The sequence below is a fragment of the Myotis myotis genome, unplaced genomic scaffold (genome assembly GCF_014108235.1).
Source record: "Myotis myotis isolate mMyoMyo1 unplaced genomic scaffold, mMyoMyo1.p scaffold_m19_p_2, whole genome shotgun sequence".
Classification (NCBI taxonomy): Eukaryota; Metazoa; Chordata; class Mammalia; order Chiroptera; family Vespertilionidae; genus Myotis; species Myotis myotis.
This window is the reverse complement of record NW_023416324.1, coordinates 113,347,250-113,362,023: the sequence shown is the minus strand read 5'-3', so window position 1 is coordinate 113,362,023 and position 14,774 is coordinate 113,347,250. Positions and strand designations below refer to the sequence as shown.

General features: G+C 44.3%; 1 protein-coding gene across 1 annotated transcript in view; it reads left to right on the top strand.

The window, feature by feature from the left end:
* The window catches only part of ERICH6 (glutamate rich 6), an 89,878-nt gene that overhangs the window by 24,074 nt on the left and 51,030 nt on the right, over positions 1-14,774 (top strand). Inside the window, exons 4-6 of the mRNA XM_036348499.1 lie at positions 11,385-11,444; positions 11,783-11,838; positions 11,935-12,051. Of these exons, the coding sequence (XP_036204392.1) occupies positions 11,385-11,444; positions 11,783-11,838; positions 11,935-12,051 (233 nt within the window). The remainder of the gene's footprint in view (positions 1-11,384; positions 11,445-11,782; positions 11,839-11,934; positions 12,052-14,774) is intronic.

Sequence of the window (14,774 nt, the reverse complement as noted above, 5' to 3'; positions counted from 1 at the left end):
CACCATAGCTAAGATTTGGAAACAGCCTAAGTGCCCATCAGCAGATGAGTGGATTAGAAAACTGTGGTACATCTACACAATGGAATACTATGCTGCGGTAAAAAAGAAGGAACTCTTGCGTTTTGCAACAGCATGGATGGAACTGGAGAGAATTATGCTAAGTGAAATAAGCCAGTCAGAGAAAGATAAATACCACATGATCTCACTCATTTGTGGGATATAGAGAACAACATAGACTGATGAACAGGGACAGATCCAAAGACAGAGAAACATCGATCCGACTATCACTCCCCAGAGGGAAAGTAGGGGAGGGAGGGGGTAAGGGGAAGAGATCAACCAAAGGACTTGTATGCATGCATATAAGCCAAACCAATGGACATGGACAACAGGGGGATGAGAACATGGGGGGGGGGGGTTAATGGGAGGGGGTGGATAAGGACACACTTGTAATACCTTAACTAATAAAGAATTTTTTAAAAAAAGAAAAAATAAATTTTTAAAAAAACATGCTATTTAGCCTCTATGTGTTTGAATGTTTTTGAGTGTTTTATTATAGTTGATTTCTAACTTCATTCCATTGTGATCTGAGAAGATGCTTGATATGATTTCAGTCTTCTTGAACTTGTAGAGATTTGTTTTATGTACTAACATATGACCTCTTTGAAAATGACCCATGTGTAGTTGAGAAGAATATATACTCTGCAGCTTTAAGTGAAATGTTCTATACTGTTTAGATCAATTAAATCCATCTGATCCAGTGTGTCCTTTAGAGTCACTGTTTCCTTGTTGAGATTTTGTCTGGAAGATATATCCAGTGAAGTCAGAGGGGTGTTAAAGTCCCCTACTATGACTGTATTGCTGTCGATCTCTCCCTTTAAAAACCCCAATTTTTTTAATGTATTTAGGTGCTTCTATATTGGCTGCATATATGTTTACCAATGTTATATCCTCTTGTCGGATCAATCCCTTTCGTATTATATAGCGACCATTATTCTCTATTGTAATGGCCTTCATTGTGAAGTCTATTTTGTCAGATATGAGTATTGCTACCCCAGATTTTCTTTTTGTTTCCATTTTCATGGAAAATATTTTCTATTCCTTCACTCTCATCCTGTGTGAGTCTTTGTCTGAGGTGGATCTCTTGTAGACAGCATATAATTGGGTCATGTTTTTGTATCCATTCAGCTACCTTATGTCTTTTGATTGGAACATTTAAGCCATTTACACTTAAGGTTATTATTGATAGTAACTTATTTATTTTCATTTTAATTCTTTATTCCTAGGTTTATTTCTATAGTTCTTCTTCTCCTTACAGCAGTCCCTTTAGCATTTTTTGCAGTGCTAATTTGATAGTGATAAATTCCTTTAGCCTTTCTTTTTGGTCTGGGGAGCTCTTTATTTCAGGATCTAATTTGAATGATAGCCTTGCTGGATATAGTAATCTTAGCTTCAGATCCTTGCTTTTCATTACCTTGAGTACTTCGTGCCATTCCCTTTGGGCCTGTAGAGACTCTGATGATAAATCAGCTGACAGCCTATGGGAGCTCCCTTATAGTTAACAAATAGCTTTTCTCTTGCTGCTGTAAAGGGTCTCTCTTTGTCTTTAATTTTTGGCATTTTAGTTAAGATGTGTCTCAGCATGGGCCTGTTTGGGTTCTTTCTTGGGATTCTCTGTGCCTCCTGAACTTGTGTAACCTTCACCAGGTTAGCAAAGATTTCTACCATTATTTCTGCAAACATGTTCTCTATCCATTGCTCTCTTCCCCCCCTTCTGGCACACCTATTATGCAAATATTGTTATGTTTCATGTTGTCCCACAGCTCACTTAAAACTGTCCTCCTGTTTTTTAATTGTTTTTTTTCTTTTTGGTTCTCTGATTGAGTGATTTTTATTTCTACCCTGTCTTCTAATTCACTGGATCTGATCCTTGGCTTCTCCTAATCTTCTGTGTATTCCTTTCACTGTGTTCTTTATTAGTGCTATGTCATTCTTCATAATTACTACATCTTTTCTCATTCCATTGAGCATCTTTACCATCATTATGTGACTACACTATGTCTCGTATAATTTCTTATCTCTTCTTCTGGAGAATTCTCTTGTTCTTTCATTTGGGGGTTTTATTGTGTCCCCATTTTGGCTAACTGTTTGGATTTGTGTTTGTATATTAGGTAGATCTGCTATGACTCCCAATCTCTAGTGCAGGACAATTTCAGACACTGTTTGTGACTGGCCCTCAGCCCTCTGTTTGGAGCTATCAGCAATCCACAGCTTCTGGCTCCCTCTGCTGAGTCAGGGTGCCTTTGGAAAGGACCAAGATGTCCACCAAGGTCTGCTTTTTCTAGCCCTGAGCCCAGAAGATAAGGCAAAGACTCAAAGCCTCCAGAGATTCTCCTCTACCTGTAGTCTAATTGTTATCACCCTTGATTAACCTAAGGCTATCAACCATAGGGTGGGGGGAGAGGTCTTCCAACAGGGTGGGGCAACTGCCTTCCTCCAAGCAAAAACCGCCTGAATAGCACATGTACATGGGAGAAAGATATCCTCTACTATGTGAGGGAATGACTCACACAGGAATCCAAGGTGGCTGCCCTCCAAGCTCCAAACCCAGAGTTCTCACCCTTGGACCCGCCTCATACAGCTCCAGTCCACTCTGCCCTCCCTCTGTTGGAGCCCAATGTGAGTGGCTGCACACAAAATTTTGCATTGGCCCTTTAAGAAGGTACCTGCATTTCAAGCCATCTCTCCCTGGCAGACAGCAACTCTGTTGCTTTTGGTGCTCTGGGAAATGGAGCCAACTTGGGGTTTAGAACCCAGACTTCTCAGTCAGAAACACCGCTCCCCTCCCCACCCCACCCCCCGGCTGAGGTATCTGTCTGTGGGAGCCCGGCCAGCCTTTTCATGCCTCTGCACTTTCTACCAGTCTCTAAGCGGTCTCCACTTTCCATCCTTAGTTATCTGAATTCTTTCCAGCTAGTCCTCAGATGATTTTTCTGGGTGGTTCTTCTGTATTTTAGTTGTATTTCCAGTTTGGTCCTGGGAGAGTATCAGTGTAGCTTCCATTTACTCCACTGCCATTTTGGAAAATCTGGAGCAGACACATTTTTAAAAGTGAGGCTTTGGAGTGGTGGATTTTCTCTCTTTGTTCCTTATTGTTGATAAAATGTTATTTAGCCTGGCTGGGTACAGCTCGATGGCTTAACATCCACCAGGAGCCGACTACCGGAGAAACCAAGATGGCGGCATAGGTAAACACTGAACTTGCTGCCTCCTACAACAACTTCACAAATACAACAAAAAGACAAAACTACAGGAAGTCTGGCTGAGTGGAAATTCTACAACTAGAAGGAAAGAGAACAGCACACCGAGAGTCAGGAGCTGCGGAAGTAAAGTGCAAAGGTACGGAGGCTCAAGCACGTGGAAAGGGGCTGGTACCTGAGGACACGGCTGTCTTTTTGAATCGGGAGGGAGTCACAGCTCCCGACTGCTCTGAACTCTGGTTCCAGGAAGTCTCTGGGGAATCAGGACTCATACGGGGAGAAACTGGACTGTCTGACAGCAGGCAGAACTCTGAACTTGAGGGCGGCTTTCCCTCAGAGGTGCTTGCAGCAATTATCGGGACACTGAGACCTGCGGCCCCTTAGAGCAGGGCTAAGAATCTGCCATAGCTGCTTGCTCCGCCCTGTTGATTCCTTGAGACCCCGCCCCACCCAGGCTGCAGCAGAGGCTTTTGCATATGAATGCCCTGGCCCTTTGCAACCTGAAAATTACCTAACAAATTACAGCTGGGCCAGACAGACCCAGAACTTCCAAGAGAAGGCCCAAGGCCCCACAGCAGCTTGCATTGCTTCACAGCTGGACCTCATCTGGGCACCTCCAAACTCCAAAAAAGGAAGGGGAATCTGCAGATCTTTTTGTAGCTCCTACTGGGTAACCTCAGGCAGAAACTAAATTAGCACCTCCTTAGATCCAAGAGCCAGTGTACCCAGTGGTCAGAGTGGGACCATCCAGATTACAACTCCTCAGATCCATAAGGGACACACTCAGGGTGCAGACTCAGTGAGCACCAAAGCCCCACTGAAGCAAGTCTTGCCCCAGAAGGGTGCCTTCAGCATAGAAGTTCTCCCATTGCAGACACAGCTGATTCTCACAGCCAATTGGCCTGGAGGTCAATTCCTCCCAGTGATACCTACAACAATCAAGGCATAACTACAACAAGACTATGCACAAGGCCCACAAGGGGGTGCACCAAGAGTGTCCACCTCAGGTAACTGGGGAGGCTGAGCCACTGGGCCCTATAGGACACCTAGCACACAAAACCACTCTACCAACACAGGGAAGCATAAAAAATGTGGAGACAAAGAAACAGGTCACAAATGACAGAAATGGAGGAAAGCAAACGACTGGATATAGAGTTCAAAACCACGTTTATAAGGTTTTTCAAGAATTTTATGGAAACCGCTGATAAATTTAATGAGATCCTAGAGGATATGAAAAAAGACCAACTAGAAATTAAGCATACACTGACTGAAATAAAGAATAATATGCAGAAATCCAACAGCAGACAAGAGGATCCCAAGAATCAAGTCAAAGATTTGAAATACGAAGAAACAAAAAACATCCAACCAAAGAAGCAAAAAGAAAAAAGAATCCAAAAATATGAAGATAGTGTAAGGAGCCTCTGGGACAACTTCAAGCGTACCAACATCAGAATTATAGGGGTGCCAGAAGAAGAGAGAGGGCAAGATACTGAAAACCTATTTGAGAAATAATGACAGAAAACTTCCCCTACCTGGTCAAAGAAATAGATTTACAAGTCCAGGAAGCACAAAGAACCCCAAACAAAAGGAACCCAAAGAGGACCACACCAAGACACATCATAATTAAGATGCCAAGAGCAAAAGATAAAGAGAGAATCTTAAAAACAGCAAGAGAAAGAAACTCAGTTACCTACACAGGAGTACCCATACGACTGTCAGCTGATTTCTCAACAGAAACTTTGCAGGCCAGAAGGGAATGGCAAGAAATATTCAAAGTGATGAATGCCAAGAACCTACAACCAAGATTACTTTATCCAGCAAAGCTATCATTCAGAATTGAAAGTCAGATAAAGAGCTTCACAGATAAGAAAAAGCTAAAGGAGTTCATCACCACCAAACCAGCATTATATGAAATGCTGAAAGGTATTCTTTAAGAAGATGAAGAAGAAAAAGGAACTCTTACCATTTGCCACAGCATGGATAGAACTGGAGAGCATTATGCTAAGTGAAATAAGCCAGTCAGAGAAGGATAAATACCACAAGATCTCACTCATTTGTGGAATATAATGAACAACATAAACTGATGAACAAGGACTGATCCAGAGACGGAGAGGCATTGATTGGACTGTCGGGCCTTGGAGGGAAGGTAGGGAAGGGTGGAGGTAAGGGGGAAAGATCAACCAAAGGACTTATATGCAAGCATATAGGCCTAACCAAAGGACACGGACAATGGGGGGGTGAGGGCATGAGCGGGGGGGGGTAGGGTGGAGGGGGGTAAGGGGTAACGTGGGGATAAGGACACATATGTAATATCTTAATCAATAAAAAATATATTTCAAAAAAAAAACATCCACCAGGAGCCAAAAGGCCACTGGTTCTATTCCCGGTCAAAGCACATATCCCGGTTGTGGGTTTGATGCCCAGTAGGGGGTGTGCAGGAGGCAGCCAATTGATGATGTTTCTCTCCCATCATTAATGTTTCTATCTCTCCCTCTCTCTTCCTGTCTTTCTAAAAAATCAATTTTAAAAATGTTATTTAGAAAAAGCCAAAAGAATAAAAAATACAAACAAAATAAGGGTATATAATATATATATATATATATAACATATATATAACATATATAACATATTTATAATATATAATAAGGGTATATATTTTTCAAAGATATATATATATATATATATATATATATACACACACACACACACACACACACACACACACACACACACACAAACACACACATATACATACACACACACTAGAGGCCTGGTGCACAAAATTTGTGCATGGAGGCATGGGCCTCAGCCCAGCCTGCACCCTCTCGCAATCCAGGACCCTTCAGGGGATGTCCGACTGCCAGTTTAGGCCCAATCCCGCAGACATGCCTCTCACAATCTGGGACCACTGGCTTCTAACCACTTGTCTTCCTGCCTAATCACCCCTAACCCCTCTGCCTGCCTGCCTGATTGCCCCTAACCCCTCTGCCTGCCTGACTGGTTGCCCCTAACCACCTCTGCCTCAGCCCCCGCCACCACGACTTCATCCAGAAGGACATCCAGAATGAAGTCTGGAAGGTCATTCAGCTGTCCAGCCTAATTAGCATATTACACTTTACTAGAGGCCCAGTGCACGAATTCATACACTGGTGGAGTCCCTTGGCCTGGCTGGCTATTGGGGCTGATCAGGGCATGGGAGGTTGGCTATGGGAGTGCACTGACCACCAGGGGGCAGCTCCAGTGTTGAGCGTCTGCCCTCTGGTGGTCAGTGCACATCATGCAACTGGTTGTCTGGTGGTTCAGTCATTTGGTTGGTCATTGGCTCAGGCTTCTAATCTAATAATAGACAAACATGAGCGAGGAAACCAAGATGGCGGCATAGGTTAACACCGGAGATTGCTGCCTCGAACAACCACTTCAAAAAACAACTAAAAGATGGGACAGACATCATCCAGAACCACAGGAAGGCTGGCTGAGTGGAAATTCTACAACTAGGAGGAAAGAGAATATCATACCCAGACTCAGAGGAGGCGCACTGCTGAAGTGAAATACTAAGGTGCGGAGTGCATGCAGAGTGGGCTGGAGGCGGAAGGCGCGGTTGTTGTTTTCAATCGGGAGGGAGTTTCAGACTCTGCGCTCCAGATCTGGGCGAGTCTCTAGGGACCCAGACTCAAACGGGAGAAGCAGGACTGTCTGGCTTCGGTCGCAACTCGAAGGCAGCTTTCTCTCCGAGGTTTGCAGCGGTTGCTGGGACTCTGTGAGGCAGAGCCCCTAGGGACAGAACTGAGAGCAGCCATAACTGCTCGCTCCGGCCCGCCCTGTAGATCCCAGGGGACCCGTCCCGCCCAAGCCCTGCACAGAGCCATTTGCCGGATAGCCTCAGGCAAACGCTAGATTAGCACCACCCTAGAGATCCAGCACAGAAGCTCTCCCACTGCAGACACAGCGGACTCTCTCATAGCCAGTTAGCCTGGAGGTCAAATCACCCCCGGTATTGCCGACAACAATCAAGGCTTAACTACAACAAGACTGCGCACAAATACCACTAGGGGGTGCACCAAGAAAGCATAAAAAATGCGGAGACAAAGAAACAGGACAAAACTGTCAATAGAGGATATTGAGTTCAGAACCACACTTTTAAGGTCTCTTAAGAACTGTCTAGAAGCCGCCAATAACTGTAGTGAGATCCTCAAGAAATCTAATGAGACCCTCGATGTTATGATAAAGAACCAACTAGAAATTAAGCATACACGGACTGAAATAACGAATACTATACAGACTCCCAACAGCAGACCAGAGGAGCACAAGAATCAAGGCAAAGATTTGAAATGCGAAGAAGCAAAAAACACCCAACCGGAAAAGCAAAATGAAAAAAGAATCCGAAAATATGAAGATAGTGTAAGGAGCCTCTGGGACAGCTTTAAGCGTACCAACATCAGAATTATAGGGGTGCGAGAAGATGAGAGAGAGCAAGATACTGAAAACCTATTTGAAGAAATAATGACAGAAAACTTCCCCCACCTGGTGAAAGAAATAGACTTACAGGTCCAGGAAGCACAGAGAACCCCAAACAAAAGGAATCCAAAGAGGACCACACAAAGACACATCATAATTAAAATGCCAAGAGCAAAAGACAAAGAGAGAATCTTAAAAGCAGCAAGAGAAAGAAACTCAGTTACCTACAAGGGAGTACCCATACGACTGTCAGCTGATTTCTCAACAGAAACTTTGCAGGCCAGAAGGGAATGGCAAGAAATATTCAAAGTGATGAATACCAAGAATCTACAACCAAGATTACTTTGTCCAGCAAAGCTATCATTCAGAACTGAAGGTCAGATAAAGAGCTTCACAGATAAGGAAAAGCTAAAGGAGTTCATCAGCACCAAACCAGTATTATATGAAATGCTGAAAGGTATCCTTTAAGAAGAGAAAGAAGAAGAAAAAGGTAAAGATACAAATTATGAACAACAAACATGCATCTATCAACAAGTGAATCTAAGAATCAAGTGAATAAATAATCTGGTGATAATAATAGAATCAGGGACATAGAAAGGGAATGGATTGACTATTCTTGGGGGGGAAAGGGATGTGGGAGATGTGGGAAGAGACTGGACAAAAATTGTGCACCTATGGATGAGGACAGTGGGTGGTGAGTGAGGGCGGAGGTTGGGGCAGGAACTGGGAGGAGGGGAGTTATGGGGGGAAAAAAGAGGAACAAATGTAATAATCTGAACAATAAAGATTTAATTTAAAAAAAAAAAAGAACTTGAGGATAGTTCTGAAATGACAAAGACAAACATGGTAATTGTCTGTACCTTCACTACACTTCCCATTGGCTAATCAGGGTGATATGCAAATTAACTGCCAACAAAGATGATGGTTAATTTGCATATGTAGGCGCAATGCTGGGAGGTGAAAGGGGAAGGATGGAAAAAGCCGCCTGCTGCTGACAGTGATCGGTAACCCAGGCAGCAGCCAAGAGCCTGTGATTGGAGAGCCGGGCGCCTCTGCCTGCCCCGCCCAGCTTCTCCAATCACCAGTCACTGGCCAGTGATCGGTGATCGGAGAAGACCCAGAAGCCGGCCTGCATCACCACCTGGGACCCGATCCAGCCCTGTGTCAGGAAGTGGGAGGCAGCTCTTCACCTGGAGGCTTAAGTCCAAGGTGGGAGGCTTAAGCCCAAGTTGGGAGGCACCATTTTCTGTACGGAAAGGCAGGGGGCATGGCTAAGCACAAGGTGGCCCCATGTTTACATACAGAGAGGGGGCATGGCTCAGAGTGGGGCGGTGCTACGTTCGGAGTGAACCATGCTGAGGCTGGGTGTTCGCCTCAAGACATGAGCAGCGGGAGAGGAGCGCAAGGTAGAGGAGGTGTGGCTTCAGGCAAGTGAAGGAAAAGGGTAGGTCGCCCAGCCGTTCCAAGCTTCCCGGCCCAGGTTTTCAAATGTAAATATTACTTGAGATGTTGTAGTTGCACGGTACTTTATTCCCTTCCCCTCATCTTGGCTGTTAAAGTCATGCCCACCCCCTGGGCAGCCAGGCCTCACGTTCATGGCACAGACAAGGTTTGGTTCTGGGGTCACCCCTTAGATTTTAAGTGGCTGCTACACTTGGTCAATAGGAAGAGTGAGACTTTAGCCCTGAAAAGACGGAAGGCTTGGGGCAGACGGTTCCTTCGAGGGCTCAGCCTGCTTTCAGGCTGTAGGCACATGGGACGTCCAGGGCAGCCCCCGGAGCAGGCGTCCGGCTGAGCTCGGACGAGGCCGTTTTGCAGCCTCCCCTTCCTCCATCCCAGGTGGTGGGGGCCATGACTGCCTTGAGGCTGCTCCCTGGAAGCCATTCTCCCCTCAGCCTGTAGCTGTAAAACAGCTCATGCGAAGAGAATCTTTTTTTTGTGCCTCATGTTAAAAAGTAAAAAAAAAAAAAAAAAAAAAAAAAATGCTCTTAAGATCCCAGGCAGCAAGGTAGCCCAGCCCCAGAAGACCCCGAAGCCACCTGATATGGCAGTAACTCTATCAGTAAGCACTCTGAAAGTCAGTGGCATAAATGCACCAATTAAAAGACAGATTATGAGGGTGAATCAAAAACAAAATCCACTTTAAATATAAAGACACATATAGAATAAAAGTACATGAATTAAGCTGCAGCCTGTTTTGTTCAGTGGATAGAGCATTAGCCCATGGACTGAAGGGTTCCAGGTTCGATTCCAGTCAAGGGCATGTACCTCAGTTGCTGGCTTGATCCCCAGTCCCTATCAGAGCATGTGCAAGAGCCAACCAATCAATGTGTCTCCTTTCCCTTCACTCTCTCTAAAATTCAATGGAAAAATATCCTTGGGTGAAAATTAACAAAAACAAAGTAAATGGATTAGGTAGCATTAAAGAGATTATAAGAAAAATATATTCCAAATTTTGTTAGTTGTATAATGGCTATGTTTAAATTATTAACACCTAAGAAATTGGGTGAAGGGTACATATAATATGCTGTAGTATTTTATAGTTTTTTTTACATGTATGAGGTTATTTCAAATTAAGGTATTAAAAAATTAAATATTAATAAAATATTAATTGAAATGTATCTGCATTACATGAAAAATGTCCTAATTGCTTCTAGCATAATTTATTAAATTGTGTTAAAATTTACAAGGGTTCAATTAAAAAATATCTTAATTCTAAATGATATAATAGAAAATATATAATAGTGCAGTTATAAGCACTTATCTGAAAATAAAAATTTAAAGAAGTGAATTTAAAGAAGGGATTAGCCAAAGAAAATATATGCACAACCCATGGACACAGACAACAGTATGGTGATGGCCAGAGAGAAGTGGGGGGGGCAAGAGCTGGGTAGAGGGTACAAAAGGGGGGAAAGAGGGACATCCTATATAATAATAATAAAAGGCTCATATGCACATTGACTGAACGGCAGAATGACCGGTTGCTATGATGCGCACTGGCCACCAGGGGGCAGATGCTCAATGCAGGAGCTGCCCCCTGGTGGTCAGTGCACTTCCATATGGGGAGTGCCACTCAGCCAGAATCTGGCTCATGGCTGGCCAGCGCAGTGGTGGTGGAAGGAGCCTCTCCCACCTCCGTAGCAGCACTAAGAATGTCCAACTAACAGTTTAGACCTGATCCCTTGGGGGCCTAAGCCTTTAGTTGGACATCCCCCAAGGGCTCCCTGGCTGCCAGAAGGATGTTTGACTGCAAGCTTAGGCCTGATCCCCCGGGGAGTGGGCCTAAGTCGACAGGTGGACATCCCCCAAGGGGTCCTGGACTGTGAATGGGTGCAGGCCAGGCTGAGGTACCCCCCCTGCCCGAGTGCACAAATTTTTGTGCACCGGGCCTCTAGTTTATATATAATTGACTTCAGGGAAGAAGAGAGAGAGAGAGATAGAAACATCAATGATGAGAGAGAATCATTGATCTGCTGCTTCCCATGTGCCCCAAACCAGGTACTGAGCCCACAACCTGAGCATATGGCCTGACTGTGAATTGAACAGTGACCTCTTGGTTCATAGGTCAATGCTCAACCACTGACACACTCCCGCTGGGCTCATGTTTTCTTTTATATTAAACTTCTTTCCTATTTTGTCAGGATTAATGACACATATATATTCTTTTGACAGGGAAGAAAACACGACCTATAAAGGAATCTGAATCTGAAAATATAGCTGCTATGTTAAGAGGTGAATGGATATTTGGGGTCATCCCCTGTGTGGCAAAGGCAAACTGCTATTAGGGAACCTACATAACCTGGATGGTTCTCATGTCCTTTAGAAAATCCCTCCCCTAAGAATACATGCAGTAAGGTGGTGAAAAGGGAGGGTTTCAGGGCATTTAAACAGTATGTGCTTGGGGGGGGGGGGGGGGTGTGCATTTGCATAAGTTTGCCTGTGTATATGACTGCATGTGTGTGTGCATGTGTGTGGGTGTGTGATGGGGTAGGATCTCCAAACTAGAGAAAATGGGATACACTGCACAAAGACTTTAAACTTTCCTTCTAAATCTATCCTTTTCTCTTCAGAAAAATGGGTAATTAATCCAGAAGAGCTAAAACTAAATATTTTATGTGAGCTGGAGGTAAGAAATATTTCAGTCCAACTAGTAAACCATGCTCATGGTAAAATCGATCATTCACCTTCATTTTCTTTTTCTGTGTCTTCCTTTAAAATTTAGTTTGAGGAAGACTTTATGACATTGTTTGAGCCTTCTCTGAGAACATTACCCAGTGTCGGGCCACCAACCTTTCTGGCATTCAAACAGGAGCATTCCACTTTAGGCACTGACTTCAAGGTAATTTTTAATTCTTTCTTTTTTTTACTCTAATAAGTGAAGTGAAAAGACACATGATGATTTGCACAAAAGACAGTGAACATACTTTTTTAAAAAACATAGGCAAAGAGCCCATTTACTTGAAACAGCATTTGGACAGGATAGCTAGCTATAGTAGTTTCCTAGGGCTGCTGCCTAAAGGGGCCACAGACTAGGTGCCTTAAAATGACAAACACGTGTTGTCTCCTAGTTCTCAAGGTTAGAGGTCCAAAGTCAGTAAGTGCAGCGTGTAGGCGAGCAGGCTTTCTTGCCTCTTCCCAGCTCCTGGTTGTGGTTGTCAGTTCTTATCCTTGGCTGGCAGCACCATCACTTCAGTTTCTGTGTCAGTTGCCCTGGAGGTCTGGGGGTCTGTGTCCAAGTGTCTCTCTTCTCCAAGGACACCAGCCATGTTGGATTAGGGCCCACCCTAATGACCTCATCTAAACTTGATGACATCTGCAAAGATCCCATTTCTAGATAAGACCACATTCACAGGTTCCAGGAGTTATGACTTCAGTGTCTTTGGGGGGAAACAATTCAACCTGTGAGAGTGGCCATAATGCCTGGAAACATAGATAAGACATAGGTTTGCCACATTTAATCATGTTAAATGACCAATGCCTTTGCTTGGTGGGCAAGGAAAAGGTCAACTTAGTAATTCCAACAGGATGGCATAGCACCCGCTTCACCTGAGTGGTGAGGGGCAGCCTGGTGGAATGATTATTTCCAAACTTGGGCGTTATGGCCATGTGGAGAGAGCTGCACAGCCCCCATATGGCAACCCCTTTGATTATTTTTTCTGGGTGCACTAAGGTGCAGACTTATTCACTGAAAAAAAGATACCGATCATGTGAGACAGCCTGTGTCAGTCAGTGCATTGCAAGAGTTGGTGGGAATGCTGCATGGATGCTCTGAGGTGGTGTTCATTGCCGATCTGGTGAGGGGCAACACACTGAATATATCATGTCATTTAATGTCAACCAACATTTACTGTTTATATTTAGCCCAGGTCTCTAAATTTTTAGTCACCCTATAGACTCCTCAGGTGAAATTCTTTATTCAAACATAACACCTTCCTTCTTCTGAACCACAAAGGCTCGTATCCAGGGAAGTTTTTCAAGCTTTCTTCCTCTGACACCCAAAGATGCGCCTGAACAATAGGAAGGTCCTTTCTTTCAGGGAACTGTCCCTGCTCTAGCAACTGGGCATGGATGGCTCCTCCTGCTCTTTGGACAGACCTTCCAGATCCTCTAGTTCGGGAACAGAGCAGCTGGCTTGCCCACGTTCCCCTCCAGTCATATCCTCTTCAAATGCAGATTACAACTCCACTCATGGTCTTTTGAAGCATCTCCACCTTGCTTCACCGCAGGTAAAGCGATAAAGGGACCTCAGGCTGAGGAGCTCACTACCAAGATCCTTGAATGGAACAGGTTGCAGATGTCCTGGCATTGTCAAGCTCTCCTTCAGCCCTGCTCCATCACCTGATTTACTCCACCATTTCTCTATTACAAGGCTTTACCACTCTACCCATCCGCTAAGTCCTCTGCTTTCAGCTACATTATTGTGTAGTTTCAATGGCTAACGGTATTGAGCAGTACTCCAGGGTGATGAATCCCGGACTGTAGTGGCCATCTCAGTTACACTTTGGCCCCAGGATGGCCATCTTGCCAGTCCGAGAGAATGGTTTCTATGGAAAATACAGATGCCCTTGTGGTATTCATGACCTGTGAGCCATAATCTCGGTCTTTTCCTGAGACCTGTGCTGAGGCTTGCCTGCTCGCCATCATGACCTCAAATCACCAACATGCCATAATGTATCAACCCCACACGGAGCCACCTGAACTCCTAACTCCAGATCTCCTTCTTGCTTCCCCTTCTCTCTCCTTCCCCCTCCTGAATTACCTTTATAGCCCAGACAGGAGAATTCATATCCCCAATCTGGGCTTCCCCTTGAGAAAGGACTCTAATTTAGAACGGTGATCATTGTGAATGGTGACCTGCATAGTAATGTCAAGACTTTTTTTTAACCTGACACTTCTTGAGTTGATGGTATTCAAAATCTTAGACCATTTGCCTACAATTTGATATACAGGCAGTCCTCGGGTTACATCGTTTTGTGGTTACATGGCCATCTCCCATTTATTTAAAAAAAAAAAAGTTCTGTCATTTCGACATATGTACATATGTGCTTTATGTTTTTTATTATTTATTTACCAAAAGTAAAGGTCAGGAATTGTTATCTTTCTTTTAATTTTTTTTTTACTGTTTCACTTCATTACTGCTGTGTATGTGCTCCATTGAGTGACGTAGGTGCTTATGTAGGTGGGTTCCGACTTACGGCGAAAATCGCGTTACGTCGCGGCATAGGAACAGATCTCCGACGTAACCCGAGGAACTACTGTATGTTATGTCCTGTCTCTTGCATCTAGTTACACACTATATAGCCCCCTCCCCAACGAGAAACTCTGATGTCAACAGTCATTTCTGCAACTTTGTTCTTACACTAAGGAGCCATCCAAAGGACCAACACAGTTCCTGATGGGCTCAGCTGTACTCTGGTGAACTGCATCACATAGAGGTCCTCAGCACCACCTCAGCATCCTCAGTCCTCACCAGCTCATTAACAGAAGTGATGTCTCATTCTGGAATATATAGATCTTCTGGCTGGGTGCCTTCTAGTATAGAATCTCAGGCTCTTGAAAATT